This window comes from Leucopleurus acutus (genome assembly GCF_964270905.1).
Source record: "Leucopleurus acutus genome assembly, chromosome: 5".
Lineage (NCBI taxonomy): Eukaryota > Metazoa > Chordata > Mammalia > Artiodactyla > Delphinidae > Leucopleurus > Leucopleurus acutus.
In genome coordinates this window covers 11,021,738-11,048,302 of record NC_139147.1, presented here as the reverse complement: position 1 = coordinate 11,048,302, position 26,565 = coordinate 11,021,738, and the positions used below count along the sequence as shown (strand labels likewise).

The following is a 26,565-nucleotide window of genomic DNA, read 5'->3' as shown; positions in this document are numbered from 1 at the left end:
TGTGGTCAGAGGCTTCTGAACTATGGAATGAGAAACCAGGGAGAGTATTCCTCAGCCAATGACCTAATAGGAGTCTTTGCCTTCCCCGCATGGAAAGAAAGCGAATCTTAGCTGCTTCGTTCACTGTTGCACACTGGCCACACCTTTTAATTAGGAAGTACAGGCATAGTCTGAGGCTATGCCTGTGGAAATAAAGGAGGTATCAAGTTTGGCCAAGCAGTTTTCTTCTGCCTTTCAGATGACACTAGAAATGTGTTCATACGAAGCACAGAAGTGGGAATCTCACTTATGAAATAAATAACTTATTGATTCACCAAGATTTACGCAGCACCTACCATGTGCTAGTCCCTCTATTAGGCACTGGGGGCACGAGAGTTTCTTTTTTCATAATTTTTCTGTTGATTGTTAAGGCCACAAAATCAAGAGGAAATTACATTGTGTTAATTTAGGTTCTCTAAAAGTGGATACCAAGATAGGATTAGTCATGTAAGAGATTTCCTGGAGGAAATGCCTATGAAGGACAAAGGGAGGGAACCAGAGAAGGTGGGGGGAGCTTTCAGACTGCATTACTGGTCTGACATCTGTGCAAGGCTGGGGGAAGGAAGGAGGGGCGGGTAGGGAGAGTTTTGCACTGCAGTGCAATTCCAAGAAAGGATGTGCCGGGTCCCTGGGAAGTATCTGAGCCCAAGTCACCCATCAGAGGAGTCCTGTGTGTAACAGAAGTGAGCCTGGATTTGTATCTTCACTGTGCTCAGTCCTTGACTGGGAGCACCTAAGGGATATGTGGCCTCAGCTCTAATGGAGCAGTCGGTCCAGAGGGACAGCAGCTAGGGATCTGAGCAGCTTCTTCTCACATCTGTCATGTGCAGGTCACAAGGTATGACTAGTGTCATGATGAGGTGAGCATAGGTACTAAAGAAGTACAAAAGCGGTGCACCGAATCCAGACTTTCAGGGGTAGGGCAGGCTTTCTGCCGTGCAGTGGTCAAAACTGAGACCTGAGAAGAAAAGAGGAATTGGCAAACTCACACATACTGCTGATACAGGTGCAAACTGGTACCACCCCTTGGGAAAACCATTGGTATTATGTAGAAAAGTTGAAGTTTTACATACCCTGCGAGGTAGCATTCCACTCCTAGGGACAGCAATTAGAGGAACTCTTTGCACGTGCACATATATGCACTGGTCTCTATGTAGAAGAATGTTCCCAGCAGTATTATTTGTGATAACCACCCACAAAGGAAACAACCCACGTCCATCAGCAGAACAGATGAATTGTGGTACAATGGAGTAGTATCAGCAATGAAAATAAATAAATTTACAGCTACGTTAAATAACTTGGATCACAAACACAATGTTGAGGGGGAAAAATCAAGATACTCATACAATACTTAAAAAGCAGGCAGCAATAAGCTACGGCTTAGGGAATGCATACATTGATGGTAGCGCCATAAAGAAAAGCAAGGAAAGTGGGGAGAGTTGGCGTTGTGTTTGTGGAGACGCACAGAAGAGGATTCTGGGATGTGCTATTCTGGCATGCTTGTTGAATAATTTTTCTTTAAATTCTCCATATGTGTTTCATGCAATCTCTGTCTGTACATTTCATAATTTAAAAAAGGGGGTGGATAGGAGTAGGCTGGGTGGAGGGAGTGGGATGTGTTCCAGGCAGAGGGCAAAGGACGGGGGGGGGGGGGGAAGTGCATGCAGAGCTCAGGGACTTGCAAACACAATGGGGTGATGTGGTAAGGAGTGACGAGAGTGATGGAAGCAGACAGGAGGCCCCTACAGAAGGAGGGGCCTCATAAACCCCTGCTGAGGAGTTTGGACTTTACCCTGAGGGCAATAGGGAGCCACTAAGGTATTTAAGCTGTGGAGAGACTGAATCAGATTTACATTTCCAGAAAGATCCTTCAGCCCCAGTGTAAGGATGTGCCTCACAGTATCCAGGTGAGTGGCGATGAGGTGAGAAAAGGACGAGGGTTCCTGATCCTAGGTGTTGCTGGTGGCTGGTCTTCCTCACCATCAGGCTAACTGCCCTGCTATGCTGCTGCATCTAGGGACTTGTAGTTTCTAAACCACTGAATCATTAATAACAGGAGGAGAGTCTCCTATCTGCTTGCTCTCCAATGTCCATCGGTCATATTATTAATTGAGGTGAAAGTGTCATTCTGGGTCCCAAAGGCCATCTCATTAAGATGCTGAACATTTTGGTGCAGAGGAGAAAAGAAGAAAAGCAAAAGGATTTGTAAATAACTGATCATTCCAAAAGATAACCCTCTGTAGGAATCATTTAATAATAGCACTATAGGTAATGATTCTTTATCACTAAAATGACTTGTTCCATTTGCAGTGCTATTATAGATGAGCATGTGGTTAATATGGGAAAGTTTTCTTAGTGATTATGTATTTAATACTAAGGTCAGTTGTGGACTTCTTTATTCAAGTGAGGAACTAAATTCCCAAGACATTTCCTGCATGTTCTCTTAAGGCCTCAGTAAACCTAGGCTGAAAGTTCAAGATGATTTATTGTGGGAGGAACCACCTAATGGCTCCCAATTACCTTGTAATTTTAATTGCATGTGAGGAAAATTTTTTTCTTACTGGCAGCATGGATAGCTGCTATTGTTGCCATTGCGTTTATTTTTAAAAATATGGGCAATCTGAGAAAGCAGATACTCTCTAATATTGAAATAATATATCTAGATTTGATACTTTCTAAAGTATAAAGTCTTCCTCATAGCAGCTTTGGAGGAAGTTGGCTACCTACTAAATACCTTCTCCAGTGACAATAATCATTTACCTCCTGAATATGTTCTCTGTTGGAATTCCCTCTGCCTTCTACACCCTCTTGCCTAGCTGTCATCTTCCTTTGTCAAGGGAAAGTCAACAAAGTTCAGATCAAGGGCACAACTCTGTTTTGCCAAGGCAAACTTGACCCTGAGTCAACGGGGGCTGCACAGCTATTAGATGTAATCTAGTGCCTATGGGCTTTGCTTCTTTTTTTTTTTTTTTTTTCCAGTATGCGGGCCTCTCACTGTTGTGGCCTCTCCCGTTGTGGAGCACAGGCTCCGGACACGCAGGCTCAGCGGCCATGGCTCACAGGCCCAGCTGCTCCACGGCATGTGGGATCCTCCCGGACCGGGGCACGAACCCATGTCCCCTGCATCAGCAGGTGGACTCTCAACCACTGCGCCACCAGGGAAGCCCATGGGCTTTGCTTCTTTTACTAAAGCTCTATTCAGTCCTGTCTGATGACAATGTGGGCGTTCTTGCAAACGTGCCTCAACAGAGCCCCAGAAACACAAAGTGGGATAATCCTCACAGAGGGCTAGACTCTGAGATGGTACTTGAATGTATGACCTTCTTACCAGGAAGTGTTGACCGGTGGTGTCATGACACCCACCTTTCAACATTCCTTGGGTGGCCAGATCATTTAGGTGGTGCTTCTCCTGCAGGCTTCAGGACTGTCACTTTCCTTCTTTTGGTTAAACTCCTGAACAGGGAGACAATTTTGAGCAATAAAAGATATCACCTAGGTCCTCCAGAATATTATAACATTGTTATGAAGATTTATGAAGGTAAGACAGTCAGAAAAAACACCAACACACTGAGTTGTAATATAAGCTTTATGAACCAGGAGCTGAGGAAACACCACATGGGGGCGTGACCAGAACTAAAGGAAATTCAGTCGAGAATGTTTATTGCCATTGTTGACACGTGCCTCGCTAGCTGCCCCTCAGATAACTGATCAGTCTCCAAATCCTACAGATTCTATCCCTAATGCTCCTGCCTTCAACCTTCACAAGACTCCACCCCTTTTTTGGCCTTCACAATGCCCTCTGAGCTTGTCCCTGCTTGCACACGTGCTCACTTGCACACATGCCCCCTTTGAATCCATTCATCCCTGATCACCTCCAGCCTCGAAACTCCTATGTGCTGAGCAGGGCAGGCTCATGCCCCTCTCAGGCCTCCCCTGAATGACTGCACATCTAGCTTATTTTGCCGGGTGCTCCCACCTCTCCCAGAAAGCTTTGCCCCTCCAAGACCCCTGTAGATGTGTTTCATCCACCCACAACCTTCTCCAGCTCCTGGCCTTTGTTTATTTTACTAAATCTCAAATCCTTCCACATGTTTTCTTCTGTATTTTGCACTTGTGGAGAAAGAACATAAAGCTTTTTAATATCTTCAACATTATTGACATTTAACATTAAGAATACTTGTGGGAGGAGACCTTCAAGATGGCAGAAGACTGAGATGTGGAGATCACCTTCCTCCACACAAATACATCAGAAATACAACCACACATGGAACTCCTACGGAACGCCTACTGAATGCTGGCAGAAGACCTCAGACCTCCCAGAAGGCAAGAAACTCCCCAGTGTCCATCGGTCATATTATTAATTGAGGTAAAAGTGTCATTCTGGGTCCCAAAGGCCATCTCATTAAGATGCTGAACATTTTGGTGCAGAGGAGAAAAGAAGAAAAGCAAGAGGATTTGTAAATAACTGATCATTCCAAAAGATAACCCTCGTTCTTCTGTACCTGGGTAGGGCAAAAGAAAAAAGAAAAAACGAGACAAAAGAATAGGGACAGGACCTGCACCAGTGGGAGGGAGCCGTGAAGGAGGAAAGGTTTCCACACACTAGGAAGCCCCTTCGCAAGCGGAGACTGGGGGTGGCAGAGGGGGGAAGCTTCGGAGCCGCGGAGGAGAGCGCAGCCACAGGGGTGCAGAGGGCAAAGCGGAGAGATTCCCGCACAGAGGATCAGTGCTGACCGGCACTCACCAGCCCGAGAGGCTTGTCTGCTCACCCGCCAGGGCGGGCGGGGCTGGGAGCTGAGGCTCGGGCTTCGGTCTGAGCGCTGGGAGAGGCGTGAACACAGCCTGCAGGGGTTAGTGCACCACGGCTGGCCGGGAGGGAGTCCAGGAAAAGTCTGGACCTGCCGAAGAGGCAAGAGACTTTTTCTTCCCTCTTTGTTTCCTGGTGCGCGAGGAGAGGGGATTCAGAGCACCGCTTAAAGAAGCTCCAGAGACGGGCGCAAGCCGCGGCTAACAGCGCGGACCCCAGAGACGGGCATGAGACGCTAAGGCTGCTGCTGCCGCCACCAAGAAGCCTGTGTGCGAGCACAGGTCACTCTCCACACCTCTCCTCCCGGGAGCCTGTGCAGCCCGCCACCGCCAGAGTCCCGGGATCCAGGGACAACTTCCCCGGCAGAACGCACGGCTCACCTCAGGCTGGTGCAACGTCACGCCGGCCTCTGCCGCTGCAGACTCTCCCCGCACTCCGTGCCCCTCCCTCCCCCCGGCCTGAGTGAGCCAGAGCCCCCGACTCAGCGGCTCCTTTAACCCCGTCCTGTCTGAGGGAAGAACAGACGCCCTCTGGCGACCTACACGCAGAGGCGGGGCCAAATCCAAACCTGAGCCCCTGGGAGCTGTGAGAACAAAGAAGAGAAAGGGAAATCTCTCCCAGCAGCCTCAGGGGCAGCGGATTAAAGCTCCACCATCAACTTGATGTACCTGCATCTGTGTAATACCTGAATAGACAACGAATCATCCCAAATTGAGGTGGACTTTGGGAGCAACAATATATATTTTTTCTTCCTTTTACTCTTTTTGTGAGTGTGTATGTGTATATGCTTCGTTGTGTGATTTTGTCTGTACAGCTTTGCTTTTACCATTTGTCCTAGAGTTCTGTCTGTCGGTTTTCTTTTTTTTCATATAGTTTTTAGCGCTTGTTATCATTTGTGGATCGATTTTTTTGGTTTGGTTGCTCTCTTCTTTCATTCTTTCTTTTTTTCTCCCTTTTCTTCTGAGCCGTGTGGCTGACAGGGTCTTGGTGCTCGGCCGGGTGTCAGGCCTGAGCCTCTGAGGTGGGAGAGCCAAGTTCAGGACATCAACCAGAGACCTCCCGGCTCCATGTAATATCAAACGGCAAAGGCTCTCCCAGAGATCTCCATCTCAATGCTAAGATCCAGATCCACTCAGCGACCAGCAAGCTACAGTGCTAGACGCCCTATGCCAAACAACTAGCAAGAGAGGAACACAACCCCACCCATTAGCAGAGAGGCTGCCTAAAATCATAATAGGGCCACAGACACCCCAAAACACAACACCGGACGTGGTCCTGCCCACCAGAAAGACAAGATCCAGCCTCATCCACCAGAACACAGGCACCAGTCCCCTCCACCAGGAAACCTACACAACCCACTGAACCAACCTTAGCCACTGGGAGCAGACACCAAAAACAACAGGAACTACAAACCTTCAGCCTGTGAAAAGGAGATCACAAACACAGTAAGTTAAGCAAAATGAGAAGACAGAGAAACACACAGCAGATGAAGGGGCAAGGTAAAAACCCACCAGACCAAACAAATGAAGAGGAAATAGGCAGTCTACCTGAAAGAGAATTCAGAGTAATGATAGCAAAGATGATCCAAAATCTTGGAAATAGAATGGAGAAAATACAAGAAACGTTTAACAAGGACCTAGAAGAACTAAAGAGCAAACAAACAATGATGAACAACATAATAAATGAAATTAAAAATTCTCTAGAAGGAATCAATAGCAGAATAACAGGCAGAAGAATGGATAAGTGACCTGGAAGATAAAATAGTGGAAATAACTACTGCAGAGCAGAAAAAAGACAAAAGAATGTAAAGAATTGAGGACAGTCTCAGAGACCTCTGGGACAACATTAAACACACCAATATTCGAATTATAGGGGTCCCAAAAGAAGACGAGAAAAAGGAAGGGACTGAGAAAATATTTGAAGAGATTATAGTTGAAAACTTCCCAAATATGGGAAAGGAAATAGTCAATCAAGTCCAGGAAGCACAGTGAGTCCTTACAGGATAAATCCAAGGAGAAATATGCCAAGATACATATTAATCACACTATCAAAAATTAAGTAAAAGAGAAATATTGAAAGCAGCAATGGAAAAGCAACAAATAATATACAAGGATATCCCCATAAGGTTAACAGCTGATCTTTCAGCAGAAACTCTGCAAGCCAGAAGGGAGTGGCAGGACATATTTAAAGTGATGAAAGGGAAAAACCTATAAGCAAGATTACTCTATGCAGCAAGGATCTCATTCAGATTTGATGGAGAAATTAAAACCTTTACAGACAAGCAAAAGCTAAGAGAATTCAGCACCACCAAACCAGCTTTACAAAAAATGCTAAAGGAACTTCTCTAGGCAGGAAACACAAGAGAAGGAAAAGACCTACAATAACAAACCCAAAACAACTAAGAAAATGGTAGTAGGAACATACATATTGATAATTACCTTAAATGTAAATGGATTAAATGCTCCAACCAAAAGACATAGACTGGCTGAATGGATACAAAAACAAGACCCATATATATGCTGTCTACAAGAGACCAACTTCAGGCCTAGGGACACATACAGACTGAAAGTGAAGGGATGGAAAAAGATATTCCATGCAAATGGAAATCAAAAGAAAGCTGGAATAGCAACTCTCATATCAGACATAACAGACTTTAAAATAAAGACTATCACAAGAGACAAAGAAGGACACTACATAATGATCAAGGGATCAATCCAAGAAGAAGATATAACAATTGTAAATATTTATGCACCCAACAGAGGAGCATCTCAATACATAAGGCAAATGCTAACAGTCATAAAAGAGGAAATCGACAGTAACACAATCATAGTAGGGAAATATAACACCCCACTTTCACCAATGGACAGATCATCCAAAATGAAAATAAATAAGGAAACACAAGCTTTAAATGATACATTAAACCAGATGGACTTAATTGATATTTATAGGACATTCCATCCAAAAACAACAAAATACACTTTCTTCTCAAGTGCTCATGGAACATTCTCCAGGATAGATCATATCTTGGGTCACAAATCAAGCCTTGGTAAATTTAAGAAAATTGAAATCATATCAAGTATCTTTTCTGATTACAACGCTATGAGGCTAGATATCAATTACAGGAAAAAAATCTGTAAAAAATACAAGCACATGGAGGCTAAACAATACACTACTAAATAACAAAGAGATCACTGAAGAAATCAAAGAGGAAATTAAAAAATTCCTAGAAACAAATGACAATGTAAACATGACGACCCAAAACCTATGGGATGCAGCAAAAGCAATTCTAAGAGGGAAGTTTATAGCAATACAATCCTACCTCAAGAAATAAGAAACGTCTCAAATAAACAACCTAACCTTACACCTAAAGCAATTAGAGAAAGTAGGAAAAAATATCCCAAAGTTAACAGAAGGAAAGAAATCATGAAGATCAGATCAGACATAAATGAAAAAGAAATGAAGGAAACAATAGCAAAGATCAATAAAACTAAAAGCTGGTTGCTTGAGAAAATAAACAAAATTGATAAACCATTAGGCAGACTCATCAAGAAAAAAAGGGAGAAGACTCAAATCAATAGAATTAGAAATGAAAAAGGAGAAGTAACAACTGACACTGCAGAAATACAAAGGATCATGAGAGATTACTACAAGCAACTACATGCCAATAAATGGACAACCTAGAAGAAATGGACAAATTCTTAGAAAAGCACAACCTTCCAAGACTGAATCAGGAAGAAATAGAAAATATGAACAGAGCAATCACAAGCATTGAAATTGAGACTGTGATTAAAAACCTCCCAACAAACAAAAGCCCAGGACCAGATGGATTCACAGGCGAATTCTGTCAAACATTTAGCAAAGAGCTAACACCTTTCCTTCTTAAACCCTTCCAAAATATATCAGAGGGAGGAGCACTCCCCAACTCATTCTACGAAGCCACCATCACCTTGATACCAAAACCAGACAAAGATGTCACACAGAAAGAAAACTACAGGCCAATATCACTGATGAACATAGCTGTAAAAATCCTCAACAAAATACTAGCAAACAGAATCCAACAGCACATTAAAAGGATCATACACCATGATCAAGTGAGGTTTATCCCAGGAAGGCAAGGATTCTTCAATATATGTAAATCAATCAATGTGGTAAACCATATTAACAAATTGAAGGAGAAAAACCATATGATCATCTCAATAGATGCAAAAAAAGCTTTTGACAAAATTCAACACCGATTTATGATAAAAACCCTCCAGAAAGTAGGCATAGAGGGAACTTATCTCAACATAATAAAGGCCATATATGACAAAACCACAGCCAACAACGTTCTCAATGGTGAAGAACTGAAACCATTTCCTCTAAGATCAGGAACAAGACAAGGTTGTCCACGCTCACCACTATTATTCAACTTAGTTTTGGAAGTTTTAGCCACAGCAATCAGAGACAAAAAAGAAATAAAAGGAATACAAATCAGAAAAGAAGAAGTAAAGCTGTCACTGTTTGCAGATGATATGATACTATACATAGCGAATCCTAAAAATGCTACCAGAAGACTATGAGAGCTAATCAATGAATTTGGTAAAGTAGCAGGACACACAATTAATGCACAGAAATCTCTTGCATTTCTATACACTAATGATGAAAAATCTGAAAGAGAAATTAAGGAAACACTCCCATTTACCATTGCTCCAAAAAGAATAAAATACCTAGGAATAAACCTACCTAAGGAGACAAAAGACCTGTATGCAGAAAACTATAAGACACTGATGAAAGAAATGAAAGATGATACAAACGGATGGAGAGATATACCGTGTTCTTGGATTAGAAGAATCAACATTGTGAAAATGACTATATTACCCAAAACAATCTACAGATTCAATGCAATCCCTGTCAAACTATCAATGGCATTTTTCACAGAACTAGAACAAAGACTTTTACAATTTGTATGGAAACACAAAAGACCCGAATAGCTAAAGCAATCTTGAGAAAGAAAAATGGAGCTGGAGGAATCAGGCTTCTGGACTTCAGACTATACTCCAAAGCTACAGTAATCAAGACAGTATGGTACTGGCACAAAAACAGAAATATAGATCAATGGAACAGGATTGAAAGTTCAGAGATAAACCCACACACATATGGTCACCTTATTTTTGATAAAGGAAGCAAGAATATACAATGGAGAAAAGCCACCCTCTTCAATAAGTGGTGCTGTGAAAACTGGACAGCTACATGTAAAGGAATGAAATTAGAACACTCCCTAACACCATACAGAAAAACAAACTCAAAATGTTTTTTTTGTTTGTTTCTGTTTTTGTTTTTGCCGTATGCGGGCCCCTCACTGCTGTGGCCTCTCCTGCTGCGGACCACAGGCTCCGGACGCACAGCCTCAGCGGCCATGGCTCACGGGCCCAGCCGCTCCGCAGCACGTGGGATCCTCCCAGACCGGAGCATGAACCCGTGTCCCCTGCATCGGCAGGCGGACTCTCAACCACTGCGCCACCAGGGAAGCCCTCAAAATGTTTTAAAGACCTAAATATAAAGCCAGACACTATAAAACTCTTAGAGGAAAACATAGGCAGAACATTCTATGACATAAATCACAGAAAGATCCTTTTGGACCTACCTCCTAGAGAAATGGAAATAATAACAAAAATAAACAAAAGGGACCTAATGAAACTTAAAAGCTTTTGCACAGCAAAGGACAACTTAAACAAGATGAAAAGACACCCCTCAGAATGGGAGAAAATATTTGCAAACGAAGCAACTGACAAAGGATTAATCTCCAAAATATACAAGCAGCTCATGCAGCTCAATATCCAACAGGCAAAAAACCCAGTCCAAAAATGGGCAGAAAACCTAAATAGACGTTTCTCCAAAGAAGACATACAGATTGCCAACAAACACATGAAAGAATGCTCAACATTACTAATCATTAGAGAAATGCAAATCAAAACTACAATGAGGTATTACCTCACACTGGTCAGAATGGCCATCATCAAAAACTCTACAAACAATAAATGCTGGAGAGGGTGTGGAGAAAAGGGAACCCTCTTACACTGTTGGTGGGACTGTAAATTGATACAGCCACTATGGAGAACAGTATGGATGTGCCTTAAAAAACTAAAAATAGAACTACCATATGACCCAGCAATCCCACTACTGGGCATATACCCTGAGAAAACCATAATTCAAAAAGAATTATGTACCACAATGTTCACTGCAACTCTATTTACAATAGCCAGGACATGGAAGCAACCTAAGTGTCCATCGACAGATGAATGGATAAAGAAGATGTGGCACATTTATACAATGGAGTATTACTCAGCCATAAAAAGAAACGAAATTGAGTTATTTGTAGTGAGGTGGATGGATCTAGAGTGTGTCATACAGCATGAAGTAAGTCAGAAAGAGAAAAACAAATACCGTATGCTAACACATGTATATGGAATCTAAAAAAAAGAAAAAGAAAAAAAATGGTTCTGAAGAACCTATGGGCAGGACAGGAATAAAGACACAGATGTAGAGGATGGACTTGAGGATACAGGGAGGGTAAAGGGTAAGCTGGGACGATGTGAGAGAGGGCATGGACTTATATATACTACGAAATGTAAAATAGATAGCTAGTGGGAAGCATCTGCATAGCACAGGGAGATCTGCTCAGTAGTTTGTGACCCCCTAAAGGGTGGGATATGGAGGGTGGGAGGGAGACGCAAGAGGGAGGAGATATGGGGATATATGTATATGTATAGCTGATTCACTTTGTTATAAAGCAGAAAGTAAAACAATTTTACTCCAATAAAGATGTTAAAAAAAAAAGAGAGAACAATTCTGGGCCTGCAATAGGCAGTTGGGGATACTTCACAATAATGTTAGAAGAAAAACTAACTGCTTCAGTAAGTGGAGATGCAGGAAGTATTTTGTCTTTTTAAAGTCATAAAGTTAAAAAATACATTAAGCATTTCTTTCCTAAAAAATAAGATATTGTGGTAAGGAGAACATCTCTCACAAACATCCCATAATTTATTTGCAGGCGAGGGTAGGCAAGGGTGCAAGTAAGAGAACATTCCATTTTAGGCAAACTTTGCTTTATCTTGTTTTTTTTCTTATAAGTGGAGCCCAAATTTGAGCTGCACCCCCCCACCCCCCAAAAAACCCTTATTTTTTCAAGATTAAAAAAATAACTTGGGGGCTTCCCTGGTGGCGCAGTGGTTGAGAGTCCGCCTGCTGATGCAGGGCATACGGGTTCGTGCCCCGGTGCGGGAAGATGCCACATGCCGCGGAGCGGCTGGGCCCGTGAGCCATGGCCGCTGAGCCTGCGCGTCCAGAGCCTGTACTCCGCAACGGGACAGGCCCGCATACCGCAAAAACAAACAAACAAACAAAACTTGGAAATTGGGGAATTAAAAGAGAGGAAGATGTTTAGGGAACTCCCCAAATGCCTGACCTAACAACATATGTAGCACACAGGATTTCATTCTGCAAGGCACACAACCAATAGCACATGCAAGCTGACGGGGTGAGAGCGGTAAAGATTAGTCTAGATATTTCTTAGAGGCTTGCTGAGAAGACAGAAAGAATCACAGGCAAATCAACAAGGCTGAAAGGATCTAAAAGGGTGGGCAAGGCTGTGGGTAGGGGGTTTAGGAAATACCACCGGTATACTGGTAAATCATTTAAAAACAAAATAAGTGTGAAATGTTGTCACTTGGGTGTGGGCCATCGGATGAGGAACAAAGGTGCGTACTGAGCAGCCAGGCAGAGAAACAGGATTTTACAGGTCCATGTTCTGGGAGCAATTAGCGATGGAACAATCTCAGGTCTTGGTGAAGTGAGATACAGGACGGGGAGCTCACGTTTGCCGGAAATGGTGGCTCCCTTTCATCAGCAAGAAGGTGATAGGCTGATGAGAGTGATGATTGACAGCCTTAAATATGACTTGATTCCTCCGCGGGATTATTTTCTCCGTTGATTGAAAACATTCACATTTCTTCACTTTCTGAGGGTTGTATTTAGAGATACAGGACTCTTTTTGAGATATCTTTGAGAATTAATGATCTAGTGTGACTCAAGGTCAAGCCTCATGATACTGTAATATAAAATAAAAGGGTAAACGTGATTAAACTTATGTAGGGCATAAGCTGAGGTTACTTTTTTGAAATAGGATCAGATTTTGACTTCTTATTTTTTCTTTTCTATTCCCTCTCATAAAAACTTACTTGAAAATGTATTATAATTTCTGGCTAATCAAATCTTAAACGTATACCATATCAAATCTTTAGGAGACTCTAAATTACAGAGTAATTTTTTTTTTCTTGTAGAACTGAAACTGTGTTCTTTGACTAACTAATACCTCCTCTTTCCCCTGCTTCTCCCAGGTCCTCCCAATCACCATTCTACTCTCTGCTTCTATGCGTTTAACTATTTTAGATGCCTCATATGAGTGGTATCATATAGTACTTGTCTTTCTGTGTCTGGATTATTTCACTTTCATAACGTCCTCCAGGTTCACCCATGTTGTCACAAATGGCAAAATTTCCTTCTTTTTAAAGGCTGAATAATGGCCCATTTACCACATCTTCTTTATCCACTCATGGACATTTAGACTGCTTTCCTGTCTTGGCTGTTATGAATAATGCTACAATGAACATGGGAGTGCAGATATCTCATTAACATCTTGATTTCATTCCTTTAGATATATAATCAGAAGAAGGATTGCTGGATCATATGGGAGTTTTATTTTTAATCTCTTGAGGAGCCTCCATACCGTTTTCTATAGTGGCTGCACCAATTTACATTCTCACCAATAGTGTACAGGTTTCCCTTTTCTCCACACCCTCGCGATACTTGTTGTCTCTTGACTTTTCGGTAATAGTTATTCTAACAGGTGTGAGGTGATATCTCAATGCGGCTTTGATTTACATTTCCTAGATGATTAGTGATGTCAAGCTCCTCTTCATGTACTTGTTGGTCATTTGCATGCCTTCTGCTGAGAAATGTCTATTAAGTTCCTTTGCCCATTTTAAAATCAGGTTATTATTTATTTATTTAGTGCTGTGAATAGTATGAGTTTCTTATATATTTGGATATTAACACCTTATTAGATATATAGTTTGCAAATATTTGCTCCCATTCTGTAGGTTTCTTTTTCATTTTGTTGATTATTTCCTTTGCTGTGCAGAGGCTTTTTAGTTTAATGCAATCCCATTTGTCTATCTTTGCTCTTGGTGTCATATCCAAGAAATTATCACCAAGGCCAATGTCAAGGAGCTTCTTCCCTACGTTTTCTTCTAGGAGTTTTATGGTTTCAAGTCTTATATATACATCTTTAACCTATTTTGAGTTGATTTGTGTGTGTGTGTGTGTGTGGTGTAAGACAAGTCCAATTTTATTCTTTTGCAAGTGAATATCCTGTTTTTCCGGCACTATATGTTAAGAGACTATCCTTTTCCCATTGTGTATTTTTAGACCCTTGTTGAAAATCATCCATTGATCTCATATGTGTGGGTTTATTTCTGTGCTCTCTATTCTGTTCCATTGGTCTGTATGTCTGTTTTTATGCTAGTACTGTTTTGAGTACTATAACTTTGTAATACAGTTTGAAATCAGGAATTATAATGCCTCCAGCTTTGTTCTTCTTGCTCAAAATTGCTTTGGCTATTCAGCGTTTTTTTTGAAATTCCACATGAATTTTAGGATTCTTTTAAAGAAGTTCTCTAAAAATTGTCATTGAGATTTTGACAGGGATTGCACTGAATCTGTAGACTGCTTTGGGAACTATTGGCATTTTAACAATATTAATTCTTCCAACCCATGAACATGGATATCTTTCCATTTATTTGTGTCTCCTTTAATTTGTTTCATCAGTGTTTTGTAGTTTTCAGTATACAGATATTTCACCGTTTTGGTTAAGCTTATTCTTAAGCATCAGAGCAATTTTTAAAATTTATACCTGGATCCTGAAGAAATATTTTATAGTTCTAAATGATGACTATACATTGCACAAAAATCTTTTTTGGTGAATTTACATTTATAGTTACAGTAGGAAGACACTAAATTCGCAGCAGCATTCTCTATGATTTTATTATTATTTTTAAATGATCCCGCCAGCATTCTGCAGCTGTGCTTAAAAAAAAAAAAAATTGAAGGGGTGTAAAGTTTATTAACAACAACAAAAGATGGAACAGTAAACAGCTACTGAACATGGGATACTTCCTTATTTACAAGTTTCACTGCAGAAGGCCTGTTTTAATCAGCATTTCAAATAATCAAAGGAGTACAATGTTCCATTTTCTCCTTTTCAGAAGAAATGGAATGAGCCCTCAGGCAGCCACCAGCTTGGGAGAGTTGGGGGTGCTGACTGTGTTGAAGCATTAGGCAATCAGGCTAATTTCCTTATGCTACTTCTCAGGTTAGAGGGAGGAGGAGAAGCAGCAGCCAGATTCTCACTCACCCCTGGGCACTGGGGGAAACTGTGGCGCTTCCTAGGTGGAATGCTAAAAGCTGAAGTCAGCTCTTGGTATTGCCCTGGTCTTTGGCTCAGCATATTCCTTTGGGGTCCACATGTTCTCATTCAAACGGGGACATATGATTGATAACAGGAGGGACAGTTGAAGTAGGGACCATCCTGGGAAACCTGTAACTCACTTCTGAAGGTCCAGAAAATTCCTTACTTCCTTATTTTATTTATTTACAATAATCTACTCTTTATATCCAAAGGCGAAATTACACTAACCAGGTAATTTGTATTAATACTTCTATGGTTTCTCTTTGGAAGAATATGTGTGGTGTAGTCCACGAAAGGAAAATGTTAAAATCCAGGTATCACAGAAGAGTTTGTGTTCAAACCATCCTTATCTCTGGTGATGGATGGGAGGTTGGGGATGAGAAATAGAAAGGTGTCTGGATAAGGTGACAAAGGGACTCGTTCTTGGTTCACACAGCACGTCTACTGAATAAGAGTATGAGCTCAGTCTCCATAGTCTGGATGCAAACTTTGTCTCTGTTACTATCATAACCTTTGCGTGTCTGTATTTCTAAATCCCTAAAGTGGGGTTAAGAATAGTTCTTGCCTCATTGCAATGTAAAAATCGTAGCGTGGTGCCTGATCCATAGTTAGTGCTCAGTAAGTTTTACCTATTATTAAAGCACTTAAAAGTTGACAAACATTTCGCCTACGGACCATTTTAATGGGGCAAGCATGGGCAGAGGCTACAGTTGCAGGGGACTCCGACTCTAAAGAGTGCAGCTGGAGACAAATGCATTTAGTACAACTCCTGCCAGGGAGAGTACTGCCAACGGCTGGAGGGAGGTGACCTCTGCGTTCGTGCTTGAGGGGGTAAGGGGTACACAGGATGAGGCTCCACTCCTTCCAGGGCACGCACGATCCTGGACAGTTACTAAGTGGCTTTCCAAGCATTCAGCTGGTTCTCTAAATGAACGCCCAGTAAACATTTGCGCCAAAGTCTTAGCCTATCCTTAGCAACAGCACGTGGGTCAGGCCGTGCTCATAGAATAACAAATGCCGGTCTGTGCAGGCATCGTTCTCAGCGGTTTAAGAGCATCAACTCACTCAGAGGCATCACAGCCCTGGGAAGTAGGTGCCCTTCGCATCCCCTTTTTGTAGGAGCCTGCCCAAGGTCAGGCAGCCGGCGAGGGACGGGCACGATCCGAACCCGGCGGCCCACTGCCTGCGCCTGGCGCCCACTTCGCCGCAGAAGGGGCCCCGGGAAGCCGCGCCAGCAGCCGCACTGGAACGGAGAGCTGTGGGCAAGGGCGCGAGGGGTAGCCGGCCCCCCAGCCCCTGTATCCCCCGCGGAGTGCGGGTGGGGGACGCAGAGAGAAGCGGGAACGTTCCGGAACCCAGGTGCGCGGCCGGGGGCGGAGAGAGCCCCTGGTCCGGCCGAGATCCCGCACGGAGCAGCGCAGCCACGGAGCAGGCCCCTCACGCCGATAAGTCGCGGGGTAGGGGCGCGCGCACGGGCCAGACCGCACCGCAGCGCACGCGCACACGGGGGCGCAGGCTCGCCCGCCGCCCAGGATGAGACGGAAGGCATGGAAAGTTCCAGCTGGTTCGAGAACTGTACGTAGCAAGCGCGGCGGCAGCGGCGGCGGCAGGGTTGGAGGGGGCGTGCGGCTGGCGCTGGAGGTTCCCGGCCGAACCCGCGGTGCCTCCCCCCGCGCAACACCTGCGGGGCCAGGGTGGGGGGTCCGGCGGGGACCGCGGGCGGCGGGGAGCGCGGCTGTGGAGGGGGGCGGCGCAGCCGCCTTACAGAGGGGGCGTGGCTTGGCCTACGGGGGCGTGGCTCGCTGTGGGGGCGTGGCGCCCCGTCTGCGCAGCTGCCAGAGCCTTAAAGCCCGGGCTCGCTCGGCCGGAGTGTGCTTTCGCCGCCTGGGAGCCTTCCGGCCCAGCATCCTGTCCGGTCCGTGCGGTCCCCGCCCTCCTGCGTCCCGGGAGCCGGCTCGGTTCGGAGCCGAGAGCTGCGTGTTCGGGCATGCCCCGCTACGAGCTGGCTTTGATCCTGAAAGCCATGCAGCGGGTAAGTGACCTTCCCCTCAGAACCCGCCTTCCCGCGCGGGCGCCCTCGCAGCCGCTAGGCCGCCGCCCCCCGCCCTCCCCGCCCTCCCCGCGCGGCCGGAGGGGGCCGGGGCCGCGGGCTGCGGGCGGCGGGCGTCCGCGCTGAGGGGGCGCGTGGGGCCGGCCGGCCCGGCGAGGCCGCGTGCGCGCGGCCGCGGGAGGGTGTGCCTCGCACGCGGCCGCCGGGCGGTCTGGCTGGCGGGCGGGCGGGCGGGGGACGGGGGGCGGGGCGGCCCGCGGGAGTCCAGTGGAAGGTCCGCGGGAGGACACGCGCCAGCGCCCGGCCCCGGCCCGGGTCCCGCGCCCGCCGTCGCGAAGCTGCCTCGTCGCCGGCCCCGCCGCTGCCGCCCGCTCCGGCCCAGCTCCGCCGCCCACCCGCCTCCGCCTCGCCTCCGCCGGCCGCCCCGGAACTGTCCGCGCTCAATAAAACCTTCTCCAAAGCGTGTTTGTGCGATTGTCTGGACCACGGTCGCGTAGAACCGGCTCTCACGTCAAAAAAAAAATCTTTGACTTCTCGTTTTCTGACTTCAGCGACAGCCCTGCTCCGGGTGCCCTTAGCCCAGTTTCATTCATCCAAGTTGTGGCCTTTTTTGCGCCTTCCGGAAGAAATTTGGCTCCCTCTGCTTTTGATTGCTCTTGAGGTAGAGGATTTCAGGTTTGGAGGGATGTTAAGCGATCCTGCAGTCCGTTCACTCCAGGTAACGCTGTGGCCGAGGACAGGGACCCGCGGCCCGGAGGCAGCTCTTCGTTCTCTGTTCTGGGTCAGGTACTCCTCAAGCCGTCGCCGAAATCCCCATTCTTACGTGAATTCGGTAACGTAGAGTGTGGTGTGTGCTTTTTTTCCTCCCTCCCTTCCCTTCCAGGTATAATAATAAAAATGATAATAATTCGATGTTCGAACTTTGGGAAGATAGCTTCCTACAGCGCCAGAGGCTTGGGCACATTCCATGTTTTGGGTCAGTTTTGAAAAGGAGCTGTTAGGAAGTTAAGCCTGGGGTCTTGGTCCAAGCGCTGTTGAAACGCTGCCAATCACAGAGCATTAGAAAATCGTTCCGTTCTTTGCACACTGTAAAGTGGAAAAGACACCAGTGTCTCTCGATCAGGTCTGGAGAGTCTGGTCAGGCATGCCATTGTGTCCCCAAGCTTGTTCTCCCTGAATTTGGGGGAGGGTAAGATTGCATTGTTTAGCCTCCTGAGTATTGCCCCTTTCTTGGCCCTCTTCTCTCTATACTGAAATACACTGCTTAAAGAGAATGGGAACAATGAAGAAAAGAAAAGCACAGTATTAAAAAGGAAACATTTAAAATTATGTGGCAGTTTAAGTCCTCCCTTTAAGTTATGCGTTTTAGGAGCTGTCAGAACCTGGGAAATGGAGATACTGAAATTTCTTTTGTTTCACCTTGTTTTAGGGAGAAAACAAGTATCATTAAATAGTCAATGTATTTGAGTCAACGTACAGACATAGTATTTGTTCATTCCATAAACCTTTGGAATGAAAATTCAGAACTCTTCTTTGTCTTTAGCATAGCTGCCAAGTACTGTACATTTGTAAACAGAGCTTCAAGTATGTTAGTTAAATGTATTTCCTCTGTGTTCCTTTTTTTTTTTTTGTATCCTGTAACAACCAGGATTCACAGTCTTTGGTGTGGATCATACATTTTTTACTCCAGTTCAGATAAGCCACATAGTACAGTGTATTTAAAATAATAATTCAATTAACCTTCCTTGAAATCCTGGCGAGGTTGGGCAGGGGCCCTTTGCAAATAATCAAGGTGAACTCCTCCCTGGAGGCGGAGGCCTCCATGGCTACAGATAAGGACATTGTAACAATGATGAAGTTGTGTTGAAGAGATCCTTGACCTAAATAAAGTAAGATTAAACAACAAAAAATTTCTCTTTTTGTATTGTTCATAAAACCTGTTTTTGAGTAGGTTGTCAATGGGTAACAAACACAAAGACTTACTGGTTTTGAACAGTTTTGCTTGCTTTCCATTTGGGGAAATTGGATCCTAAAATAAGATCCATACTTTGGGGGAAATGAATGAAAAATGCCACCATGAGCTTGGATATCTCTGACAGGCTTTGGGGAAGCCTTCTTTCTAATATGCAGTGGTTTGCAGTTCCGCTTGCAGGTAGCCTATTCTATGTAACTCCTCAACTTTAAGACGCATATCTTTTATATTTTTAGATTCTGAAATGTATACCTCTTAGTGTACCCCTTGATGACTTATTTTCCTTTCCCACCTTCCTCAGATCATTTATGTATCTTGGAATTGAGGAAATATTCTAATGTTAGACAACTCTTGTAAAAGATGTGGAAGTTGCAGTCTTTTCTTGGATTCCCAGAGAGGTTTTCCTGTTTCTTTTTTGTGGTACTCTGTAGGCCTGAAGAGCATTCCTCCTCTCTTTATGGTGAAAACTGAGCATAGAAGAGATTTAAAATTTTAGATGCAGGTACTGTGTTGAGGCTCTCAAGCATTTCTTGTGTTAAAGACCCACTGCACTGTAGCACAGACTCTCGTGGGAGTCCCCATTGGAAGATTTCAGGGTGTAGTATATAGAATGAATCTTTATTGAACTACATACAATTGTGTGTTAGTCACTTAGAAGTTTCAGTTCTTTTTCTTAGTTTGCAATTGGAAGTCCATTATAATGAATCGCTGCTTGTGTTGCGCTTTCAAGTTTGTGTACTAATGAATGTAGATACCAGCCCTCCCAAGAAGAAATTTATTTGCAGGTACCATTTAGCTTGAATTTTATTAAAACGTGTGTATGTAAAGTTGTCTTTCTGTATTCCCCCTGTTTTTAATTTAGTGTGAAAAGTAGATAAATGTGGTTAATTCTGAAAGTTGATGCGGTAGAGTAATGGATGTTGTGAAACCAGACTTTTAAAGGTGATGACTAAAGCCATTTGAAAAGGTGGTTGCTTAGACCAGTTGTAGATTGTTAGGTAGACGTGTCTCCAGAATAAAAAGGTATTGAAAAGTCTTGTCATCGGTCAGCATCGTAAGAGTTTTATTCCTTTCTGGCAAACACGGTTTTCAAGGCTGTAGTATGGAAGGACATAGCTGTAGAAGAAAGATCACAAGCTGCAGGGTTCCAGGCAGTCTCAATTCAGCATATGGAAAATCTTTTCTAACAACTGAAAAAGTAACGAATTGCCTGTGAGATGGTGAGTTTTCTCTCCACCTCTACCCTGACCTCTTGCAGTGGGAATGTTTAGGTAGATAGAGGAGGAGGGGTCTTGCATTTGGTAGGTGAGATATGACACTGAGTTCTGAGGTCCCCTGAGAGTTTGAGAAATGGCTTGTCCTTTGATTTCACTTTGAAATTTGATTTAACACATTGGTATTTCATTTCAGCTAGGTAAAAGATAGATTGAAAAGACAATTTTTGAATTTTAAAGCCACACACTGTGTTGAAAAGCTGTGTGAACTTCGTAGAAAATTTTTACGTTTGGGATAGGCTCAGGAAGAGGAATTTCGAGGTTAAGAAAAGATCTATGCAGGACATTTATATATTTTGGTTACTTAGTTTAGGAACACTTTATCATGTCTTAGCACGTTTGCCCAGAGGATGATCACAATTGGCATATTTAGAGTTGTGAAAGCCCTGGGAAAATATTTTTTCCTGAAGTTTTCTCATTTCTACTTAGGAATTTTTACATGAAGAATTAAAGGTTAATGGTTTTAATAATAATTAGTTTAATTCTAAGTGAATATAGGTATGTACAATAAAATAGCATTTATATATCCTCTGGCATAATTTTTCAAATAAGAATAAAAGTAGATAGCTACTTTGGAAATCAAATTCTTTTTCATTAAAAGAGATTTCACAAGTTATTTTATGTTTAATATCCTTCATTTTTAATTTCATTGAAAATCAGATTATATTTTAAATTTTACGATAACATTGAATTAGTTCTTTGTAAGTAAAGAGTTTTACGATGTACTGAGTTTAATTTATGACTTGGGTTTTATAAGTTTAGAAATAGGAGTGTAGTGATATTCCTAAAACTGCAAAGCAGTAGGTTTTCTGATAATGCAGTGAAGAGTCTCTTCTGTTTCTCCTCAGTCAAGCCTTTTGGGTTAGAAAACCTGGCAAAAGTTGTGTACTCTAGAGTTGTGTCCCAAGTTTAGGATCTTGTGAAAGTAATTGCTACAAAATGTTTGCATTTTAGATACTTTTTGTAGGCATAGGGTCTAATAATGAACTCAAGTATGGAACTGGCCAACCGTAGGTCATTGTAGCTTGACTTGCTTGGCAACATTTGATAACTAGGAGCTAGTGATACTTTTGTTGTCAGTTGGTGACAGACAGAAGTTCAAATGGAAACATATTTGTTCTAGTTGTCAGATGGCTAAGTTAGTCTCTTTTTCCTTCTGTGAGCCCTCCCTTAACAGCTTAGCTTGTATCTTTAATAATCACCCTTTGTGTTTTGTCTACTTGAAATCAGGCAACTTAAAATAGTTATCCAGTAACGAAAGACTTGAGCCTTGTGGGCAATGTTGTACTTTCACTTTGTACTAAAGTTTTCTTGGGTTACAGCTTATTGCCGCAGCAAGTGATTGAAGAAGGAGTCCTGTTCCTGCCCCTGAGCTTACAGCTAAGGTACAAGGAGTGGCTTGGGGGTAAGGAATCCTTCCTCACCAGACATGGTTTGTATGTATGAAGACTGCTTGTCAGAAGTTTGACATTCTGCACTAAATTCTTTGGTTATTCGTGACTCACACATTCAGTACAGCTGTTTGTTGCTTTTTAGAATCTACATGTTTCAGATGCAGACTGCTGTTGAATCTTCTTACCTTTAGATTATAAAATCACTTTAAAGAAAACAGTGTGAAAGCATTGAGGAAATTCTGAAGTAATGTTTTTCATCTAGTACCTTCACTGTATTTGTAGTTCAGGTAGAATTTGTCTGTTCAAGATGAGGAATACATCTTTTTAGTGGAAGGCAGTTCTAAACCAACAAGAAATGTTACCAACACATGTAGTTAATCTCTTAGGGGAATCAAATTTAAGGAATTAGATTTAAAGAAATCATTCAAATTTAATGAATGTTTGGTAAGTTCTCAATTTATCTAAAGGAAAAACTACCCTCAGAAGTTCGGAAAAAGACAGTTAATCCAGTCCTGTTATCCTTGTTGTACTTAGAGCAGGAGTTGGCAAACTATATGGTTCACAGGCCAAATCCAACCTGTCACCTGCATTTGTATGGTCTGTGAGCTTAAGAAAGGATTTTACATTTTTAAATAGTTGGGAAAAAATTAAGAGTATTTTATGAAAGTTATATGAAGTTCAAATATCAGAGTCCATAAATGCAGGTGTTTTGGAACATAACCCTATTCATTTGTTTATATTTATTATCTGGTCCTTTACAAAAAAATTGCTGATCCCTTATTTACAGACACATGATTTCCTAGGTTCACCATTTCTCTTAGCTTCTTACAGTGCTGTTTTCTGAGATTTCTGCTTTGATTCCTTCCTTTCCCTCTTCTTTATATACTGTACCTTTGCCTTCATGTGGTTTGACCTTCATATGGTTTGCCTTTTTTTTGGTAACAAGTCAAGAACTCTGGCATTTTGTACTCTTCTGTGCTGGTTATAGCCTCCTGGATGTTCCCTTGGGTCTGCAAACTCAATGTGGTTCAAACTTAATGAGTTGCCTACCCCAAAACTTGTCTAACTTATTTCTGTTTGTAGCTTTTGTTTTCTATCACATGTGGCTGAACCAATCCAACTCTTTGTTCCTTCAGTCTCAATCCCATATAGTCTCTTCTCTGCCCTAGCTGAACTACTTATGTTTCTTGCTTGGATTCTTGCAGTTTCTTAGGTGGTCTCTCTAACATATTGCTGGGGGGAGGATAATCAATGCCTGAAAATATGCTTTTTGGAGTGCAAGAATATAAGTTCTTGAGATACTTTGAAAGAATTAAATTGGGATGCATTTTTAAGGAAATAACACAAATCATTGTCACAAAGCATTGTATAATGATGCCTTTTTGATTACATCATTACCGTCCCATATCAGTTGATTGTGTCAACACCATTGCCAAATTACAGCACATTCAGAAATGTGCTCTTTTTCAAAGATATTCCTAATGAAGTCTGGCATCCAAGGCCACCTGTGATATGACTCCAGTCTTTTTTTTTTTTAACCTCATCTCTCAATTTCTTTCATTCTCCATTTCGTATAGTACTAAGTAAAGAGAATTGCTGTAGATCCCTATAAATACCATTCCCTTTTATTTCCTTCGGTGCCTGTGTCACACTGCTTTTCTTGGAATGCCCTCCTGTATTACCCCATCATCTCCATGAAAACATGCTTCAAGTTCATTTTAACTCATGTGGTACATGAAACAAATATTGAGGACCTGCACTGTTATGAGTATAATATTTCCTTTGGACTTGCATGGTGTGTTTCTGTGTCTTATCACATGGACCACTTTCTACTTAGTATTACAGTTAATTGGTGAATGTTTCATATCTCCTTTGGTAGGTTACATGTTCTTGAGGGTCAGGTCTGTTTCATTTCTGTCCTCTGCTCTGCTTTGCACACAAGGTTGATGTTCACTTAGCTGCCTTATGGGGAATCCTCTTCTATCTGTCTAAAACAGTTCTTGAATGTGAGATAGCATGCTGACCTCTTGTGCTAGTAAGTTGCTTTCAAGTCAGTACACTTTGCACTGAGAGAATTGTATGCTTATCAGAAGTTGTGTTGGTTTCCAAGACTCTTTCATGGCAGGTAATCTTGCTTTTATAATAATTTAAATATGTAAACTGATGAAATGAATGCAGACTTTTTTTTTTTTCCTGAAAACCAAGTTGGATTCTTTGGAAAAACTTGATAAAGGTGAGTCACTAAAATAACGGCTATAGAATTAGATATGGCTGTAATACCAAAGTTTTGGAGGAAGAATAACAATAATCCAGGATGATTCTGTATGTAGACTGCTTTACAAGATTTCTTAAAGCTTTCCACTTTAATGAAACTGGAATGGAGATTGTAGATGATGCATTTATAGGTACAGTTTAGATCAAGCAGCAGAAACTTCGGTCAGCAAGGAGCTCCACATCATCAATCCCATTCTCCAAGTGCTTGACCCCATATTAAGATTGGCAAATACGTTTATGTGTTAAATGTAGATAAAATGTTATGTATGTATGATTTTTTGATTTCCTATTTTAGCCTTAATCCCTTTTTTACTTACTACTTTTGTATATGATTGTTTTGGATACAAAGGCTTTTGCTTCAATAAGTGCTCCGATTTTTGTTTTCTAAATGAATGGAAGAAATTAAGATCCGAAATGAAGATCCTGGTTGTGTTATGTTGGAATAAACAAAGAACTGACACTGGGACAACAGAAAGAGCTTTAGAAACAATGAACCTGGTTTTGGTTCCTGGCACCTACACTAGGAATCTTAACCCTCTTGGATCCTCATTTCTGTCTGTAAGACGGGAGTGATCCCTCAGTTGGAGCGTCTTTGAAGATAAAATGGTAACACGACCTTAGAGGTAGTAGGTGTTCAGTATGTCATTAAAGTAGCTTTGTGATCTCAGGCAAGTTATCAAACTTTATTGTGTAGTTTTCCATTATTCCCACTTTCTTAATGAAGAGACTCCAAAAGATAAATTTTGTTATGTGTAAGCTACCAGAATCCAAGACTGAATCAAACCTGGAATATAGTACTTGCTCAGAAATTTTTGTATTAGTGAACATGAGCCCTATTGCATAATAGCTTGCATGCTAATTAAGCAAGGTCTAGCTTCTGCATCCGTGAAACGTAGAATGTGTGTGTGAGGGAGCCCATGAATGAACTCCACTGCTTGGAATGGCCTTTCTGTCAGACAGATGTGCAGCGTTTATTCAGTAGCTACTGGCCTTTCCCAGTCTGAGTGCAGTGGGGTTCCTCATCAACAACTAAACTGTTTGCAAGTGGGCTTTGTGTTCATCTCTCTCATCTGACCTTGTATAACTAGTACTTAGGTTTAATGTGTTTTTTAAGTGAGAAGGTTGGGAAAAGTGAAGAACAGGGAACAATCTAAAGAAAAGAATTACTTTAGATAGGCTAAGTGTCCAGGTGATTTGAGGCAGGTGGATGGAAAACTTAGTATTTTAATCTTCAGTAAATGTTTGATTGCTAATTGCCAATTGCTAAATCTTTAGGGATGACCCTTTTTCAGTAAAATCAATACATGGAGCAGATAGATCATAGCCTAATTGATTTCTGCTGCTACGTAATATCTTCAGTTAGTATTTCACTTTTCATTTTTGATGGAGCTATGTATTATAAAACTACATCTTTCCTTTTAATTGTTGATTTTGAGAGATTTTTTTCCACTCCTATTGGTACAGATTTTTTTCTTACAAAGGAATTAAAATACAACAGTATTATTTTATTTTTTAAACATAGCATATGTTGCTGGAATGTATATGTTTCATTAACATTAACATGTTAACATTCATTAACACGCTTGATTGATTTTTAAATAATTGTCTTGTAAGCCAGGGGTACCTGTGATCCAAGTCAAAAATAAGACCATTTACAAGAGAATGCACATATTGTATTGATGTGTACTTAACTGTCAGTTTTTTAAGTCCAACTTTGTTTCAGACTTAATTTGTGACTTTTTTTCTACCTGATTATTTTACTCTGAAGCTGCATAATGAAATATTGGGTGATGTAGGGCATTGGGTGCTGTATGAAGCAGGGTTGAGAAATATGTGTGTGTTAGTGTATAATAGTGGATGAAGAAACAAGAATGTGACCAAGAAGATCGAATAGTAATGCTGCTAACTTTGAAATCATTTTCATTGTGTTTGGAGATGGCAATGTGAAGTGTAAATATATTCATGAGTTAATGAAAGCTGTTTAACAAAGTTGCCTAAGAAATGGAAAGGTTATATGTTGAATTCTTTTGACTACGGTGTTTTAAAAACTGGGTAAGTATGAATCAGCCTTATTTTGTCATAGTTTGGAGTGTTGTAATTCAAGACTGAAAGGAGTTAGGTGGGCCCGTGGTAAAATGGTAGAGCTGCTAGGGGTGGGGGGAAGGTAGGTGTGTGTGTGTGTGTGTGTGTGTGTGTGTCTGTACGTGTGTGTGGGTGCACACATACTTGTGGTGCTGGTGCTTACCACTAC

The 26,565-nt window shown here is 42.3% G+C and overlaps 2 protein-coding genes across 2 annotated transcripts in view; both read left to right on the top strand.

Moving 5' to 3' along the window:
* Positions 1-17,251: 17,251 nt before the first annotated feature.
* Positions 17,252-26,565, top strand: part of MRPS6 (mitochondrial ribosomal protein S6) — a 65,500-nt gene continuing 56,186 nt past the window's right edge. Inside the window, exon 1 of the mRNA XM_082840314.1 lies at positions 17,252-17,382. Within this exon, the coding sequence (XP_082696440.1) occupies positions 17,338-17,382 (45 nt within the window). The 5' untranslated portion in view covers positions 17,252-17,337. The remainder of the gene's footprint in view (positions 17,383-26,565) is intronic.
* Positions 17,289-26,565, top strand: part of SLC5A3 (solute carrier family 5 member 3) — a 34,431-nt gene continuing 25,154 nt past the window's right edge. Inside the window, exon 1 of the mRNA XM_082840312.1 lies at positions 17,289-17,382. The gene's annotated coding sequence lies outside the window, so the exon portion shown is untranslated. The remainder of the gene's footprint in view (positions 17,383-26,565) is intronic.